This window comes from Mus musculus, chromosome 12, assembly GCF_000001635.26.
Source record: "Mus musculus strain C57BL/6J chromosome 12, GRCm38.p6 C57BL/6J".
Taxonomy (NCBI): domain Eukaryota; kingdom Metazoa; phylum Chordata; class Mammalia; order Rodentia; family Muridae; genus Mus; species Mus musculus.
The window spans coordinates 83,669,744-83,689,299 of record NC_000078.6 but is presented as its reverse complement, the minus strand read 5'-3'; the positions used below and the strand labels follow the sequence as shown (position 1 = coordinate 83,689,299).

Below are 19,556 nucleotides of genomic sequence, written 5' to 3'. Positions count from 1 at the left end.
TGACACTGCACTATTGTGGTTTCTGCATTCGTCCTCCTCAGCAGCCTCGTTGTCCTCCTTCTACCTGGCTCTTTGTTGTGTTCCCTAAGTGTCCACCCAGTTCTCTGCTCCAACATCAAACAGCAAATCTACTTAAGTGACCCATGTTTACAGTTTACAGCTCTGACCTCAGGCCATCTTCACCCGCTGTCACTTCAAAAGTACTATTTCCAAACCACTGCCTAACTTCCTTATTTCTCTCTCATTCTCCAAACTTGAACCCAGTCAATCTTATGCGTTAGTTGAACAGATCGCCTGTCCTGCTCACGTTTCTTCTACGTTTCTGTTACTGGAACTCTCATTTCTCCTAGTTATGTAAAAAGTTACCTCAATTGTCTCATGCACTCCGTCCTCCACTACCAGGCGGATGTGCCTGAGCCTCTGTTCGCGGCAGTGCCACATTTGAAAACGTGAAAGGGAAGAACTAGCAAACACTAAAGGCGCCTACAAGCGTCAGACACATGCATCGTGACAGTTCTGAAGAAAGAACAAGCGCCATACGACTCTTCGCCTGCCAACAGACACACTGAGAAGTTAGCCCCGAGTGCCACTCACTCACTTCTGGACTATGACACACTCGGGGCACCAGACGCAGAGTTTCACCAGTTGCTCAAGGCGACCCAGCCTAGGGCGCTTCCTCTATCTCTAGCTCCACTCTGATCGAGAGGCCACCCCTGATGCCAGCCATCTGCTCCCGGCCGCCCGGGGAAGCCAGCACTTCCGGGGTACCAAAGCTCGGAGAAGGCTGCTCTCAGTCTGGCCCCGGCTGGGTTCCGAGAAACCGGCTTCACCCCGTTTCCCACGCGGGGTTCCTCGATCTCCGCCCGCCTGGACCCCGCCCCTCATCCCTAGAGACGCCCGCAGCGCGGCCCTCGGAGACACAGGCCCGCCCGGACCCCCGGCAGGCAGGCGACGGTGAACACGACCGGCAGAGACACCCTCCGCCCCGCACACCCTGGGCACGCACCTTCTCTCTCCGCGCCCGGGCGGCCGGCTCGCAGCCTAGGTTTCCGCCTCAGCTGCCGCTGTTTTGTTTCCGACGAATACTCGCGGCCCACGGAGCAGGTCGTCCTAGGCCCCGCCCTAGAGGTCTCACCGGTGTCGCAACTTCCGGCCTCGGCGACGTTGGCCCCTAGACCCGGGAGGGGACGGAGCTTCCGGTGGCGCGCGCAGGCCACGAGGGCTGGGGGCTGGAGCTGGCCTAATCCACTCGCATAGATGTAAGGATGTGCGCGACCTGAGGCCTCTCTAGGGTTTGAGGCGCGTCTAGCGTTCTTCCAGTCTACAAGTGACATTTTCCCTTGTTTTTGGTTGAGACTGCGATTCGAGCGTTCCCTGCCGGTATCAAACATACCTTGTAGGAAAGGATGGGCTTGAACCTATTTATTTGGTTTCCATGTGTGGGGACACCGTGCCTTGTTTTGTAGTGACATTTTAAATCCAACACTTCCCATTTCTCCACAGTATTTATTTGAACAGTTCCTCAAAACGGATAAAATTTACTGTTTGTACTCTCAATAAACCAAAGCGATTGGTGGGTAAACAGAACCTGAGAAATATCCTATTAGTCTAGGTTCCGAGTCTGAAAGTCTTCCCAGATGGCAAGCTTCTAGAAAGCAAAGAATGTTTCCTATCTTGATTTTTACATCCCTCAGATTTTCCTTAATCGGAGAGACAATTATCAACAGCACACCACACATTTCACTTGGGCAAAAAACAACAGAGAAATTATTCATAATCCCAAATAACCAGAAAACGGCTAATGTGCTTAAGGAGCACACACGAGGAACTAGATTCTACTCCCAACAGAGACAAATACATCGGGATGGTGTTGTATCTGAAATCATAACACTCAGGAGGAGATGGGGCAGGACAGTGAGTTGAAATCGGACTGGGATTCCTAGCAAATTACAGGTCAAACTAAGATACACTGGGTCAAACTTCCTTTTTTCTACTTCCCAGAAGGCCTCGTTCTAAATAGTAGAGCATCCATCTCCATTTTCTCCCAACATTCTCAACCCTGCTTCAATAAACTCAGACTTCACTATTTTCATGCTTAAGATCTTGATACTTTAGTCTTTTCCGCCAGCGGAATGGCAACTGGGAGGAGACATAGCATAACCTTGGGTAGTTTTCCCTCAATCATTTACTTATACCCTCAATCATTTACTTATATGGGAAGAAGGCAGAAAATTGTAGACAGTACAGAACAAGCTCAATACACTTGCTAAACAAGCATAGACTAAAAGCCATTTGCAAACTACATTAATTGCGATCTTTTGGTAGAATGGCAAATGCTGTAAACTATACAGAGAAGCAATTTCGACAAACATTTTTGTGCAAAGATGTTCGTGGAGTACTGGTATATATATAAAAAAATCTCACTGTCCTACAACAAATCTTAGTTCACCTAGGTTATAAAACTCATGAATGGGGCTGGTGAGATGGCTCAGTGGTTAAGACCACTGACTACTCTTCCAAAAGTCCTGAGTTCAAATCCCAGCAACCACATGACGGCTCACAACCATGAGATCTGACGCCCTCTTCTGGTGCGTCTGAAGACAACTACAGTGTACTTACATATAATAAATAAATAAATCTTAAAAAAAATACTCATGAATGAAAGCTATGAGCAAGAGAACTGTCTAATGGACAAAAATGGCAGTTGTATTTACACTCAGTGTTCCAATAGATTCTTGTAAAAGTAAACCCTCAAAGGGGAGGGGGGACAGGAACTGAGTAGACTACAGATACTTCTGTTTTCTATATTCCTTTTTAGGGATATAAACACAAATATTACATAAATGACATGGGAAGACTGACACCAGGGAAGGGCAAAGGTGATTAAACATTAACCACCAATGAATATCAAATAGACAGACAATGTTTATAGAGTGCCAAGAGAAGCTAATGTATCCCACTCGGGCACCCACGGAAATATCAAGGCACACAACACTTCTAACTATGTGAATAAGATCTGAGACATTTGAAAGGCACATACTAAATAATTTTCTATTTTTTCAATGTAATATAGCATTGAGGGTCTAGAAACACTAAAACCTAAGAATGACCAAACAGTGCCAAAGAATAGTGAGAATTTCTGCAGTGTAGCATTTATTTTCCCCATTATTCAAAACCTGGCAATAGGAAGATGAGAAAACCCAGTAGCAACTAATGAGTGAAGCAGGAAATGACTTGGCCTGATTGACTAGGTCACTTAGGAGAGGAGCCTGCAAGGCAAGACTAGGAATGCAGTCACTAGAAGCCAGGACCTAGTCAATCAGGCCAGGTTTTCCTAACAATGACTCCAAGGTAAGTAATATTTGCATATGACCAGAATTCACTTTTGCTCACAGAAACTTAATGATTTCCTACAGAAATATCTTTCAATGAAAAATTTGCCTTTATTTAGAATATCGCCTAGAAATCAAAATATGTTTCCTCAGTTTCTATAATTGGGTACAACTACCAACAATGTAAAGCTGCCAGGAAAAAATAAAAAACTGTTGAACTATTCATTTTTCCTTTTGTTATCAAAAAGGAACTGAGTGGGCTAGAGAGATTGCCTAGCAGTTTAGAGGTCTGACTGCTCTTTCAGAGGTCATGAGTTTAATCCCCAGCAAGCACATGGTGGCTCAAAACCATCTGTAATGGGGTCTGATGCCCTAGTCTGGTGTGTATTCATATACATAATAATAATAAAAAAGGGAATCTGAGTATTGTCTGACTTGTTTCTTAGTATTTTGGAAGTGGAGGCAAAATACTGAGTTCTACAACTGAGCTCCAAGGGCAGACAGGTGCCTAAATAAAGCCAAGGAGAGACAGAAGGAAGCAGGGAGGAAAAAAGGACAGGAAAGGACTTCAATGGAATGAATCTCTGGGAGAAGTAGACTTAAAATGGTAAGGTTCTAGCAGTGGTGGTGCATGCCTCTAGTCCCAGCACCCACAATGGCAGAGACAGGAGGATCTCTATGAGTTCAAGGTCACACTGCTATAGCAAGATGTTCCAAGACTGCCAGAGCAAAACATCCCCTTACAAAGAAAGAGGGAAAAAAGGAGGGTTCGGCTACTACACAATTCAACTCTTATAAAGGCTATCAGTGCAACTAATAATAAGTGATGTGGCATACAATTTAAAAACACTGCTTGAGAAAAATGTCTTCATTCATGTTTTTAATCATTTATTTTGCAGGTATTTCTAACTGTTTTTAACTTGGTCACTTTTAAGACTCACATAGGGAAGGGCAAGGAAATTACACCTAGTCTCTCAAAAATAAAAGCAAATAAAAAAAGGTAAGTTAAATTTTTGAATTAATGAAGGCATGCTCTCAAATGCAAACAGATAAAGCTGAACTAAAACCAGAAAAACCTGCAACCATTCTGACATAAAAATCTTTATTCTGTAGTCACAGACCTGCATACCAAGTTGGATACACAAACCGCATAAACAGTGGATGCCTACTTATATGTATGTGCGATTTTATTTTCTTCAAGGTAGTTGAAAAAAATACAGATATCTATTTTGGCTCAAGCTGTGTTAATCAACCAGTACTGGTATTAATACCAGATTATTTAAAATTTTACTGTGAAAAAATATTACTTGATATTACGTAATTTATAGTACAGAGAACTACACAAAACAAACACTATGATAGTTCAAATAAACTTTTAAAGACCCCCCTCAGGAGATGGCTGGGATAAAGCTTAGAATATCTGCAGTATTCTAGGGCACTGTTTTTGGAGGTTACTTTGATCCTCACTAGAAGAAATTGTGCATAGCTAACTCTTTCCGCAAGCATCACAACACTTGTACATGTGTAACCCAACCCTTTGGATTGCAATGGAAGGAAGCAGTGATATAGTAAGTTTCTAGGACAGCCTAAACTAGATTGAAAAGCTGTCTCAAAAAACATAACAAAAATGCTATTCTCTTTAAAACCTGATAGTTATAAAATTTCAGTTATTGCCTACCCTACTTAATCACTTAGGCATTTTAAGAAGACAGAGCAGCTGACCAAGGTGCCCATTAAAATTTGAGAAAAAACTATCAAACATTTTAACTATTCTTTTTGCTAACATACTTAAAATTTATTCTGGAGTCAACTGAGGAAAAAGCATTTTAATTGTAAAACCTTCATGTGTTTTTATCACTTGAATGAGCAGATCAACCCAATATAAAACCTAACAGGAAAGAATGCACAGATCTATTAAAACTGAGAATTATATACAAGATTTCAGTGACAAAATCTACTTGAAAGTATACAGAACTATTAATTTTTCCATCTTTTCTGCAACACAAATGACGATGCCAGCTCTGCTGAGATGGTGAGTGTATGACTTGAGAGGGGGGTGCTTTACAGGATCAGGTATACTCGTAAAAGATAACATCATTTCTAGTTTTTGCAGGTATGAGACTAGTAAGAGAAAGTAAATCCGACTGAATAAAACTGTATGTTAGTATTAGCTAACGGAAAAAAACTTGCATGGGTCAGTGGCTGGTGGCACATGATACGAATCCCAGCACTTGGAAGTGGAGGCAGGTAGCTCTCGATAAATCCGAGGCCAGCCTGGTCTACAGACGGAGTTCCAGGACAACCAGGGCTCTGTTACACACAGAAACCTTATCAAAAAACCAAATCAAAGCGAACCAAAAACAAACAAATGAACAACAAAACCCTTGCACAGGGTCAAAGCAAAAGTTTGATGTGTGCCAGGCATGGTGGCGCACACCTTTGATCCCAGCACTTGGGAGGCAGATGCAGGCTGATTTCTGAGTTCAAGGCCAGCCTGGTCTACAGAGTGAGTTCCAGGACAGCCAGGGCTAAACAGAGAAACCCTGTCTCGAAAAACCAAAAAAAAAAAAAAAAAAAAAAAAGTTCGATGTGTCTGAAAGACAGAAAAACAAACTGTTTAAACAAGGTTGTGGTGTGGTGGTTGAATGAATCTGGAAAAATAATTAATAAATTTATAATTAAGGATCATTTTTCTGGAATGATTGCTAAATCATAATTTAAAATATAATCAACTCTACGTAGAGAGATATTTGTATAGCAGCCTCACCTAAAATAAGATAGTCACTTTGATCTTCTGATACCATCTTTTCAGGTTGTTTTCTAGTATATGCACTACACAATTATAACATAATGTCATTTATTTACAAGACTCAAAGAAAGCATCTCCAAGATCAAATATATACATTTTTAATAACTGAAATATTTACATAATGAAACCATGTCAAGGTTGAACATTAAAAACAGTGTTTTGGACGTCCTCTCAAATGTTTAAAAAAAAAAAAAAGACAAAACAAAAACCAAAAACCCTAGTAACTCAAGCTCACAGTTTCATTATTCTAACAACTCAGTCTTTATCTTTTTAGTAAGCAAACATGGCAGCAGCCACACCTAATTTCTTGACAGAGCTGTTTAGAACTTGGTACTTTTCAAATAAATTTTGCCCCTAGTGATCTTCTGAATTACTAATAAAGTCCAAGGATTTCTTGTCATCAATATAGTTAAAGCTTGATGACCAGTAATAAAATTTTGTGAGCAGAAAATTGTCTTGAATGTGTCTTGGATGATGTATCTTTGGAAGAAAGATGTAAACATTTTTAACTACCATGGTGAATTAACTACTATTGTGTTTTGTCAAATCTCTTTTGTAAACTTACCTTATTCACTTCTTTATTGGTACGGGGAATAGAACCCAGGCCCTCGTTCATGCTAAGCAAGCATAGCTCTCTCACTGAGGTCATCCCCGTCATAAGAAAGTGAGCTCCTCCCCCCACCTTACACTTCTGGAATTGTTTTATTAAAATGAATATGCCAAAATTAAATGAAGACAAGTTGAAAATATATTGAGCAAAATGCTCCAGAATTCTAGACTCTGCTTCAATTCTGAGCCATCAGGTGGAGGGAGGGATAAGATTATGATGTATCATCCTATACACAGAAGAACACAAAACTGGTCAGCAGTGTGTTGCTCACAGCAGAATACCAGTCTCTGGAAAATACACCGTAATTATCCTAGGTATTTGGGTTGGCACAATTATCACTTTTCCTTTATGTGTGCATTGATGATTACGAAATGTTTAAGGGAGCCCACCAAAAAAATTAAAAAAAAGACTTTTATACATACATTCACATAAACACATTAATACAGAGATACATTAGGAAGGACCTGTCTGCTAGGTTTTGCACTCTAATTTTAAACTCCATGCCTTTACAAGGGCTTGCCATTTCTGATCAGGAAAGTGGGAACGAGGCTGTAAGGGTATGACTAGTATTCAACTTATTCATGTTGGCGCCTATACAATACAGTTTTAATAGTAAGTAGAATTCTGCAAAAGAATTGGGGAGCCATTTTAATATTTACAAGGAACAAATCAGCAGAACAAGATGCTATCAGATAGGCTGTGTACAGTAGCTGCAGCTTATAAAACACACCAGTAGTCTGTGCCTGGTGAGCATAAAGAGGACCAAGGACACAGATGGCTTTACACCCGAGTGAGTACACAGAGCATCAACAAATTAGAGGACAAAAGAATTCACATTTTCTACATTAAAAAATTACAGATCTCACAAATGTCTTTGAAGACACCGAAAATTCAAAGTCCTTTGAAGGGTGTGAAAGAAGAAATCTGAAATGTAACTCTGAATGTAAAAAGTTTTACTTCACAAGGCCAATTTTCTTGGCTTCTGTTTCATATATCAATAATCTCCACATTTTGACTATAAAAACTTCTGCTTCTTCATCTAGTACCTAGAAAATAAAAGACAGGAACACATGTAAAGATACTTATTGGTATATTAAAACAACAGTAACATACCAAAACATCCACCAAATACAATCAACATAATGACTTAAAAGAACAACTGTCCAGTATGAAAATATTTTAAACACAACATTTACGGTACAAAGAAAGATAATGATTCAGCCAAACTCAATGACTTACTAAATACTAATAATTTCAATATACTTCTGTTTTTTTACTGATGTGATTTTGAGACACACGGCCCAGGCATGACGTACACTTAAATGAAAGTGAGATGACCAAAAGTTCCTGCTCCCACCTTATAGGCAAGACTGTGCCACAAATCCTGACTCCACATTATTTGAATACAACTTTTTATTTTGATGTTAGTTTTATAGACATTATGTTTATACATATTTAGCCAAACCACTTTATAGGTAAAGCAAAAGCTTACTATACTGAATTTAGAGGACACAGAAAGTGGTGGCTCAGGCTGGTGAGATGGCTCAGCAGTTAAGAGCACTGACTACACTTCCAAAGGTCCTGAGTTCAAATCACAGCAACCACAGGGCTCACAGCCATCCGTAACAAGATCTGACGCCTTCTTCTGGGGTGTCTGAAGACAGCTACAGTGTACTAACATATAATAAATCAGAAGAAGAAGAAGAAAGAAGAAAGAAGAAGGAAGAAGAAAGAAGAAGAAAGAAGGAAGAAGGAAGAAGGAAGAAGAAAGAAGAAAGAAGAAAGAAGAAAGAAGAAAGAGAAAAAAAAGATGTTTACAAGAAAGTGGTGGCTCATGCCTGTATACCCAGACGCAGTACTTGGGAGGCAGAGCCAGGCAGATCTTTTTGAGGTCAGCCTGGTCTATGGTATGTTTCAGGACAGCCAGAGAAACTCTCAAAAAACTAAAACAAACAAACCAGAAGATATTTATGAAGAAATTAAATATACAACTACCTTTTTAAAAGATTTATGTTATGCATATAAGTACACTGTAGCTGTCCTCAGACACATCAGAAGAGAGCATCAGATTCCATTACAGATGGTTGTGAGCCACCATGTGATTGAATGCTGGAAATTTAACTCAGGACCTTTGGAAGAGCAGTCAGAGCTCTTAACGTCTCAGCCATCTCTCCAGCCCAAAAACTATGTGCTTTAGACACTTTATTTAGTCCAAACCAGACTTAGCTATCATCTTACCTTACAGTCAACAAATGCTGATCATGTGATAGTGAATTAAGCATTACATGAGAATTGACTACAGTGTTTAGAGGCAGTAAACAGTACTGAGTGAACACCACTGTCACAAGTACAAAGACACTGAACAAATTTATCTTTCTCTCCTGTCGAATGAATAAACTAGATTATTTTCCTATCATGATTGAGCATTAAGTACTCTTAATCACTGATCTATCAGCTTTTGGAATGCTGATGTATGTGTACCTACTGTGTATTTGTGTGTGTGTGCATGTGTGTGTTCATGGAGGACAGAAGTCAACATGAGTTGTCATCCAACGTGCTGTCTACCTTGCTTTTCCAGACAAGGTCTCTTTCTAGGACAGAGATGGAGATGGGGACACGTACCGATTAGAAAAGGGTAGGCAGCAAGCTCGCCTTTCTCCATCTCCCTAATGCTGGGACTGGAAGAGCATACCACCACACTCATCATTTTCAGTAGGTTTGGGGCATAGAACTCATGCTTAAGCAGTAAGCACTTAGAGAACGCTATTATATGAACAAGGACTTTAACTTTTATAGGTTTCCTCTGGGGCTCCCGGGTCTATACAAAGGGTACATACACCTCTGCTCAAGGACACGTCTACTATGTTGGTTACAAAGCGTCATATTTGACCAAAGAAGTTAATGACACATACGCCTATAAAAGCTTTTTATAAAAAGCAATTTTTAAAAATTACATGTTTATTTGTTTGGGGTAAGAACACATATGCTGGGGCTAGAGAGATGCCTCAGCAGTTAAGAGCACTGACTGCTCTTCCAGAGGTCCTGAGTTCAATTCCTAGCAACCACATGGTGGCTCACAACCCTCTATAATGGGATCTAATGCCCTCTTCTAATGTGTCTGAAGACAGTTTACCATGTACTCATCTACATAAAATGAGTAATTAAAAGAAAAAAGAAAACATATATGTCACAGTATTGACACCTAGCCCCAGTATTTTTCTCCACTCCTTGTCTCAATGATCTTCAGAATTTCCAAGGCTATGATATATACTGGCTATCATTTGGGCTAACAAACTAATTTTGTGTTATGGTTTTTTTTTTTCCCCCTGAGACAGGGTCTCGCTAAGTAGAACTCTGCCTCTGATTCCTAAATTCTGGGACAAAGGTGTGCAATTCCATGCTCATTTCTACTGTTTTTCTGTTAATAACCTTTTTCCAGTTGCTTAACTCGAACTAATCCCAAACAACTTCATTGGCTTACCAGTCCTTAATTCACTCCAATGACTAATTCTACTCAAATTTCTTTTCTTCATAATTATCCTTGTGTTTCATGTAACAATTTTCTTATTTAAAATGCAAACTCCTTCTCTCCCTCTGCTTATGAAATCACAATGTTAAATAAAAGTAATCACATAGGGCTGGCGAGATGGCTCAGTGGTTAAGAGCGCCGACTGCTCTTCCGAAGGTCCATAGTTCAAATCCCAGCAACCACATGGTGGCTCACAATGATCCAAAGTGAAATCTGATGCCCTCTTCTGGAGTATCTAAGGACAGCTACAGTGTACTTACATATAATGAATAAATTTTTAAAAAAAGTAATCACACAGACAATAATATAAAAATCAAATGCAATTAGGAATTTGATTTTTTAGCACGGTTGCCCCCCAAATACTTTTGCAATGTGAATGTCTCAGAGGAATCCCTATCATGTATTTCCTTCAATGACTAACAACCAGTAGATGTCACACTCCTCCGCAGTGACAGCACACTCCTTAATAGCAAGCACAGTACGGTTTCAGTATCTGTGTATCCACTTCCCAGTTTTGTATAGGCCCACTGCATTTATCAGTACTTAGTGTTACCAAGCATATAATAGAAATATATGCTTTAATCTTTATAAATAAAGGGGGGAGGGAGATCAAAATGGTTAAGAGAAAGAAATCAAGATAAACTTTTAAATGTTTCACGTCTCCAGAAACAATTGGGGCATATGCTTGCAATCCCAGGAGGCTCAGATCTGTTTTGAGCTCTAAGCTAGCCTGGACTAAGACTGAGACCTATCTTAAAACATCTTATCAATTGATACTTGGTAATTATAAATCTTTTTTTCTTTAAAGATTTATTTATTTATGTAAGTACACTGTAGCTGTCTTCAGACACCCCAGAAGAGGGCATCAGATCTCATTACAGATGGTTGTGAGCCACCATGTGGTTGCTAGGATTTGAACTCAGGACCTCTGGAAGAGCAGTCAGTGCTCTTAACCACTGAGCCATCTCTCCAGCCCCCGGTAATTATAAATCTTACTGCTGATATCTTTGCCATCATATTCAAATTTTAATTCAGATCAATAATACCAGGAAATGCATTAAATTTATAAAGTAATTGTTCACATAAATATTAAAGTAATAATGTTCTTCTAACTTACCATGGCAACATCATCTAAAATGCTCTGTGGTGAACTATGTGCCATAACCTAAAAAGAAACAGATAAGCTGTTATAAAGAAATAAAACACAGATACAAAACCTCTAAATGGTAGGGATATATTTCTTGAACCTAGGGGAGTCTGCTCTACTTTCAGACAAGACTTTACTGTGTAGCTGTGGCAGGCTTGGAACTTGAGAAATTTGTCTGCCTCACTAATGTAAGGCAAGTAGCACCAAGCCTGGTTCTATTAGCTTTTTATCCCCAGACCTTGATCACTAAAGGCAAATCAATCATTACTTCCATGTTGAATTTTAAATTTTCTTTTAAAATTGATTTTTCTGGGGCTGGAGAGATAGCTCAGCACTAACTGCTCTTCCAAAGGTCCTGAGTTCAATTCCTAACAACCACATGGTGGCTCACAACCATCTGTAATAAGATCCAACACGCCCTTCTGGTACATCTGAGGAGACCAACAGTGTACCCATCATACATGAAATAAATGAATAAATCTATTTTTTTTAAATTGATTACTCTGTGTGGGTTTTACTGCATAGCTCTGGCTGTTCTGTAACTCATTCTATTCTGTAGACCAGACTGGTCTTGATCCACTGGCCTTTGCCTGAGTGCTGGGATAGAGGTGTGTGAGACACCATGCCTGGTTATAAAAGCTGCTTCTCACCCAACCTCCTCATGCTATGTAACCTAGGGTGACCTCAAACATCTGATCCTTTGCCTCAGACTCCCAAGTGCTAAGATTACTGAATCTGTGGAACTTGGGTTCGACCCTGTAGCACTGGCTGTCCTGAAACTCTTTCTATAGACCACAGTAGCCGTGAACTCATTGAGATCTTCCTGTCTCAGCCTCCCCAGGACTAAATGTTAAAGGGCTACAAATAAAGCCCAGCATGGCTACCTATGTCTTAATGCGATAATCATTATAAATGAAGAAGTCAGTAAGTATTTCTTCTCCAAAATGAAAGAATGGCAATAGGGATATGGTGATCTAACTATAGTAACCATTTTTTTATATTAATAAAAAGAAAATCTGTTTTGAAAACACACTACAGTATACACATTTTGTTAAATGATGGTTTGATGTACTGGTGCATGTCATTAAATGTTTCAGCACTAAGGAAATGGATGCAAGTTCAAGGTCAGCTTGGGCCATAGGAAACTGTCTCCAAAAAACAAAAACAAAACAAACAGCCTGTAGGATTTAAAATGTCCTTACACACTGTACAATAATGGCCAAGACACAACCTTTTCATAAGGTTTAATTTTTCATGTATAAATGGAGTAAGGATAATATTAGTAACTTGTATACCCTAAGACTGCTACAAGGTTAAAATTAGAAAAACTGCCATAAAACACAAACATTGTGTCTGCCAAGAACTCTAATCAGTACATGCTAAACACTTTTAATAACAGGACTACCAGAGATAGGTGACTACCAATGAAACTGACTAATTTCCATCTCTGCAAAATTCAAATCTTAGACAGGAAGTGGCATTTGCAATAGAAAAGGAGAAAACATAAGTGATGACACCGTTTCTGTCCTCCCTATGAATCAAAGCTATTTTATGATAGGTCTAAGATTGAGAAAGGAAGCTGACTTCAAATATCAGGTCACTTAATTAAAATTGAATTATTAAGTACTTGGACTTTTTACTTTAGAAGTGTCTGAATAAATTTTGTGTAGATGCAGGCAGAAAAAGACCAACCTTAGAGCAAACAAAATCAACTAATGTAGCTTCTTCTTCACCTATGTATTCGATGATTTTCTTATTGATCCATGGCCGGATTCTTCGTTCCATCAGTATCTGCAAAACAAAGCCTAGTTGAAGAACTAATAAATTAAACTTTTCTATTATACTCACACAAAATTCATTCAAGAGTCAAGTGTGGGGGCACAGACTTTCAATCCAGCACTCAAGAAAGACAGAGACCAGCAGATCTCTGTGAGCTCCAGTCCAGTTACATTTCGAGAAACAGAATTACCAAGACACAGAATTCTATGCCTATGATATACCCAGAAAACTATACTCTACCAAACAGCCATTTGAATTTCCATGGTTTTGCTACTCTATTTACTACATAAAGAAAGATGAACCAACCAAGATATCCATCAACAGATGAATGGATAATAAAAATAAGATACATATTTAAAAACTGTATAAAGAAAAATAAAATCATGAAACTTGCAGGAAAATGAATGAACAAAGCAATAAAACATTAAGCATGGTCACACAAATTCAGAAAAAAAAAAAATCACATTTTCTTTTCCATATGTCACTTAGCTTATTGTGTGTGTAAAGACTATTAAGTTGTACGGTGCAGGGAACATTTAAGAAGAAAGATTTTAAAAGGCAGTATTAGATAATGAAGGACAGAATGCAGGAAAAAAGAATATGTACATTGTGAAAGATATCTAAAGCCAATAATTTTTCAAATCTCAACTGCATAGTGTTTTTTATTATTCTGTGTCTGATGAATAAGCACATCTTATTTGCTATTGCTAAAAATCAAACAAGGCTGTATGTCACACTGAAAACCCAGACATTTGACAGGCAGTATGCTACTCACAGAATCCACAATAGACCAATCCAAAGGATAAGCAAAGAGCTCAGGTTTGGCTGTGGGAATTTTCTCAATGAGACTCTTAATGTGTTTGCGCTTTTCTTCAGTGTTTACAGTGCCTTTGGTGGCATTTTTATCATCTTCGCCATAATCCAGGGGAACGAGTTTCCTTTTTCGGGGCACATCATCACTGTCCTCATCCTCGAATTTGTTAAAGACACTATCTACAGGTAGTTTCTTTCTCTTCACTGAATTAGGTTGGCCAGGACTATTGGAAGCACCTATAGTTAAAAACACTATCTTAGTATGAAAACATCATTTTCAAATGCTAAATCTGACAACCCACCATCCCTCAAAAGGTGCAAACATATTTCCACAATTCTCTGAGAAAGATCCCAACTGTTAAAAAAAAAAAAGTAGTAACTCTCTACTCACAAGTGCTAGAAAATTTAACTTTTCACTTCTTCTCAGAACTGGAGGCAGCTGGAGATATAGGAGCACTAGTAGAACTATGAAAACAATCGTGAGCTACAAAGGCATTGTTGAATACTTTGCTATCTATCTACCATGGAACTATGTGTGTATAAGTATTCTTTTGTCCTTACAATGGAACTTATTGGGACATGGGAGGAAAAGAAAAGAAAGGGCAATGCTGACATACCCAATTTAAGGCTTAGTCCTATTTTTGGCCTATGCTCCTCAGGCTGCTGTTGATCTGGTGAGTTTTCATGAGGAATAATAATACCACAAGGAGACTCATCCCCAGGAGTGTTGGGGGTTGCGTTGCCACTGGCAGAGGACACAGATGGGGCAGAGCTGATGGGTCTCAAAGTCGGCTTGAGACAAGGCTTTTGCTCTGGTTCTTCCTCCTCTTCCACAGGCTCCTCTCGTTTTTCTTCTTTTTCTTGCTTTTCTTCTTCTTCTTCCTCGGATTCTGGTTCTTGCTTTATTTGAGGTTGCCTGCGCCTCTCAGCCTCTTGTTCCATCTGCAACCAAAAAACACTACTTGGTTAAATTTAGAAAAGACTACTACTATAATTCTTCCCTTTGCTTTATATATTTTGGGTTTTTTGTTTGTTTTGTTTTGTTTGTTTCTTTTTGAGACAGGGTTTCTCTGTGTAGCCCTCGGTGTCCTGGAACTCACTCTGAAGACCAGGCTGGCTCTGAACTCAGGGATTCACCTACTCTCTGCCTCCTGAATGCTGGGATTAAAGGCATGCCACATCACTGCTGGGCTGGCTACTTATGTACTTATGTTGTCTAAATTGACCAGTGGGATCAATCCTACCTCCTCAACTCTAAATAAAATTAAGAACTAAGCACTAGGAATAAGGGAGGTGGTTCAGAGGTTATAAGCATTGGTTGTTCCGCCAAAGGACTTGAATCCACACAGCTACAGCTGACTGTAACTCAGATCCCAAGGGATTCAACACCCAGTCAGCAATAACAAAAAGGAACATGAAAAGACACGGCTTATTTTTGTTGAGGCATGTATCATATAAAAACATGAAAATTTCATAGAAGACAGAAGTACTGAAATGACAGTTATTAAGTGCAAAAATAAGAGCACTGTACAATCTATTCTGTTATACATGACAAGCTACATGACAAGCTATTGGGTGGATGGACAGCTCAGTGATAAAGAGCATCTGCAACTCTTGAAGAGAACCCAGGTTCAGTTCCCAGACCATCTGTCTCCCCAGTTTCAGAAGATCTGACCTTTGAGGGCCAAGCACAACTGTGGTACATATATTTACATGTAAGCAAACTCATAACCATAAAAAAATAATAAAAAGATATAACAATTTTTTAAAAATGACGTTAGAAAATGAAAACATCTTTTAATAAGGAAATATTTCAAACGACAGTTACTACAAATCAGATATCATTGTAAATACAGCTTTCTGTTTAAATTATATTAAATGATGGTCACCAATAATGACAGACTTATTTGATGATGGGAGGTATGGATTCAAGGTGCGGGGAAATACCTCAGTTGGTTAAATGACAGCTATGCAAACCTGAGGACATACATTTGATTTCCAATGCCTACTAAACTCAACACAGCAAATGTTCAAGTATGACAACTGGAGCAATGTGGTGACAGGCAAATCCCTAGCCAGATTCTGTCTCAAGTAAACCACAGTGAACTGCTTCTATGGACTACACCAAGACCTGAGACTTACTTCCGGCTTGCACATATGCACCACCACTAAAGTGTTCCCTAAACAAACATATACAAAGTTCTGAGTTCATTTAAGACTGATGATTTCTGTACTAAAATTAACAAATACTAATAATCTTCCAAATAACAGCATTATCAAGTCTAAAAGCGCATATGGTGTAATTCCTTTATCTACAAACTAAAATATATCATAGGTGACTGATAGATGATAAAGTAAATTAAAACTAAACAATTTCAGATGTTATAATAACTCACCCTCTGGAGCTCTGCATCTGGATCTGGATGCCCTTCTGCCAGTAAGCGCTGCCTGATTTCCTCAAGCTCTTCCTTCTCTCTCTTCCTGTCTCGTTCATCAGCTTCCATTTCTTTTTCCCTATCACGCAACCGTTTCTGAAGAGCACTACCCCTGGAAAGTTAATAGCATTTAATGATCAGATCATTGCTTAGTACACAAAATGTCCACAATACAGAATTTCCTCAACACTAGAAATCAAGTAAGTGAATGCTAAGACTCAGGTAAACATCCAGGACTGGGTGCTGTTGACATTAATGTGTTACAAGTAAGCACAAAGGTGTTATTTTATTCTGAAAAATCACACTATGTGTCTAAAAGCCCAAAGATAACTTTCAAGGGGAAGACAGTTGCTTTGTGCCTATTCCAAACTGAAGACTCAACACTTAATTTGTATTTTTTCAGATATGAAGTATGAAGACTATACACAAATTGCTAATTGGCTTTAGGGGATAAAGGCATAACTCAGACAATACAGAATGGATGCTTAACATTGTTTGAGGCTGACTGTCCTACCAAAACAACTGGCTGTGATGTGCATGACTTTAATCCCTGCAGTCAAAAGACAACAGCAAGCCTGAACCATACATACATACATACATACATCCAGTACAATAAAGATAAAGTGACTCAATTCCTAAGTTTACATCAATATGGGGATGGTAGGTGCAGATCAGATGGAACACTCATGAAAACACTGAAGACAAATTCCTGAGCAATCTAAATAGTTAAAAGGTGTGACTTCCTATAAAATGACACTCATGGACTCCCCTCTAAATTAGACACTTGAAATTACTGATTCTAACAGCTAAACACACCAGATATTCTCACGGTCACAAACAGCCCATCCGCTCATGCTTACTTACCTGTAGTACTTCGGGTCATCTCTATCATCATCATAATCTTCTAGGAATTCTTTTAGTCGTTTAGCCTCCTTAGCCTTTGCAGAAATGAAGGACAACATATATAAACCTCAGGCAAGAGTCAGATTACTTCCTTTCCCTTTCTTAAGAAAATACTTTTCTCCATATTCATAGAACATACAATACTTCTCATTACTTAATATATGAAACGGGCATCATATAAAACTTTTAAACAGCCGGGTGTGGTGGCGCACGCCTTTAATCCCAGCACTGGAGAGGCAGAGGCAGGCGGATTTCTGAGTTCGAGGCCAGCCTGGACTACGAAGTGAGTTCCAGGACAGCCAGGGCTATAGAGAAAAACCCTATCTTGAAAAAACAAAACAAAAAACCCCACAAAACTTTTAAACAAGTCAGCTTTAGGACATGACTGAGACATGAAAAACACATACAGTATGCTGAACAAAAACTCCTGAAAATAATTCCCAAAATACATTCTTTTCCAATAAAAATGACATACATTAGGAAACAGAACAATGTTACCTTATTAAATAGTAGACAAAAGCGATTAATTTTCATTTGAGATTGTGTTAAATTTAAGTAACATACAGGATTTTAGATTTAAATCATGTTTATATATTGTAAAGGTAAAGCTGCCATTTGTGAAAAACATCTTCTTTATCCAGAACTCTATCTACTTTACATTAATAGTAAACCTGGAAGATATACAGAATCTTATTTTTGGAATTGTAGATCAACCTGGTATATTTAAAAACTTTGTCTAATTTTTTATGGCCTATATCTAAACACTTTAAATCCTATCTATATGTAAAGCAGATAATAGTTTCTGACTTACAACCTTTTAACACCTTTCAGCTCCCTCAATATAAAGACTTGTAACAGACATCCAAAGGAACCATCTATATATTCCTCAGTAATTGCTCACAAAAGCACAACAAATATTCTTATGCAATACTTCCAAAACATTGTGAATGTAACTTTAACATATCATATATTCACCTATTTCTTTACACTAACTGCCTTATTAGCAAAATTATGATCAATCACTTTTCTATGGCCCATCCTAAGGCACTAAGCCCGGATATGATAAGGACTCAAATGAAAGGTTTGTTGAGTATTCTAAGTATCAATGTTAGTATCAAAGTATAGGTATCCAGGTCAGGCTATGTACACACTAACCCCAATGCATTTATTACTCTGGGAAACTTTAACTTGTAATGAACATATCAGTTAAACATGAGAAAATGCTTATGTAACTGGAATTTCCAAAAGATCACAATTATTTTTGTAACTACTTCTTACTAGTACTTCGGAAGCAAAGATATGTATATCTCAGATTTCAAGGCTAGCCTGGTCTACAGAATGAGTTCTAAGAAAGCCAGAGCACCACAGAGAAACCCTGCCTCCATATATAGAAAGGCTTCAGATTAGCTCACAGGAAGCACAACATTGTCTAACTTTAAAATTAATTTTCTAGTATTCTCTTCCAATTTTCTCATGAAGGAAAAAATTAAACTACAAAATAGATGCTTTCATCCTACATTAATTTATTCAAATAAAACCATTTTAAACAATTCTATTGAGAAGGAGCTATGATTCAGAGAACACATACTTTCTTGTTGTTATATGTACTAGATAATGTACCCTCTACTTATTTCTAAACATTCCTAATGTTTCACTTGGTTCTCATCTTGAAAAAGTGTTCTGAATGGATAATCTACAAACTAAAGATAAAATAAAATTTACATTCTCACGAAGGCACAACACACTTTATTTGTTTTCTTGAGACAGGGTCTCATTATGTCAGGCTGGCCTGGAACTCAGAGCTGTACCTGCTTTTTCTGCTGGGACTGCTGAGATTAAAGGCATGAGTCACACACAGCACTCTACAGAAGACAAGGAACATACTATTTTTTTTGTTTGTTTGTTTTGCGAGACAGGGTTGCTCTGTATAACTCTGGCTGTCCTGGAACTCACTTTGTAGACCAGGCTGGCCTCGAACTCAGAAATTCACCTGCCTATGCCTCTGAGTGCTGGGATTAAAGAGGTGTGTGCCACCACGCCCAGCTTGGAACATACTATTGAAGCAATTTTTATCACTAGGCTTAAAAACTGTGCCAACGGGTTCATGCTTACAGTTATCCGTATATAAATGAAACACAAATCTAATTTTGTGACTATATGAAGAGAATACGGTAGGATAAAAAAAAAAAAAAAACTGCA

The 19,556-nt window shown here is 38.6% G+C and overlaps 2 protein-coding genes across 14 annotated transcripts in view; both read right to left on the bottom strand.

Annotated features, from left to right (window-relative positions):
- Window positions 1-1,148, bottom strand: part of Psen1 (presenilin 1) — a 46,944-nt gene extending 45,796 nt beyond the window's left edge. The window contains exon 1 of the mRNA NM_001362271.1: window positions 1,007-1,148. The gene's annotated coding sequence lies outside the window, so the exon portion shown is untranslated. The remainder of the gene's footprint in view (window positions 1-1,006) is intronic.
- A 5,024-nt stretch (window positions 1,149-6,172) lies between these two features.
- Rbm25 (RNA binding motif protein 25) overlaps window positions 6,173-19,556 on the bottom strand; it is a 50,920-nt gene continuing 37,536 nt past the window's right edge. For all 13 annotated transcript variants that reach the window (XM_030246877.1, XM_006516164.4, XM_006516168.4 and 10 more), the window contains 7 exons: window positions 17,319-17,392; window positions 16,416-16,566; window positions 14,637-14,961; window positions 13,982-14,256; window positions 13,120-13,218; window positions 11,398-11,445; window positions 6,173-7,797 (listed from right to left, as the gene is read on the bottom strand). In XM_030246877.1, coding sequence (XP_030102737.1) covers window positions 7,705-7,797; window positions 11,398-11,445; window positions 13,120-13,218; window positions 13,982-14,256; window positions 14,637-14,961; window positions 16,416-16,566; window positions 17,319-17,392 — 1,065 coding nt within the window. In that variant the 3' untranslated portion in view covers window positions 6,173-7,704. The remainder of the gene's footprint in view (window positions 7,798-11,397; window positions 11,446-13,119; window positions 13,219-13,981; window positions 14,257-14,636; window positions 14,962-16,415; window positions 16,567-17,318; window positions 17,393-19,556) is intronic.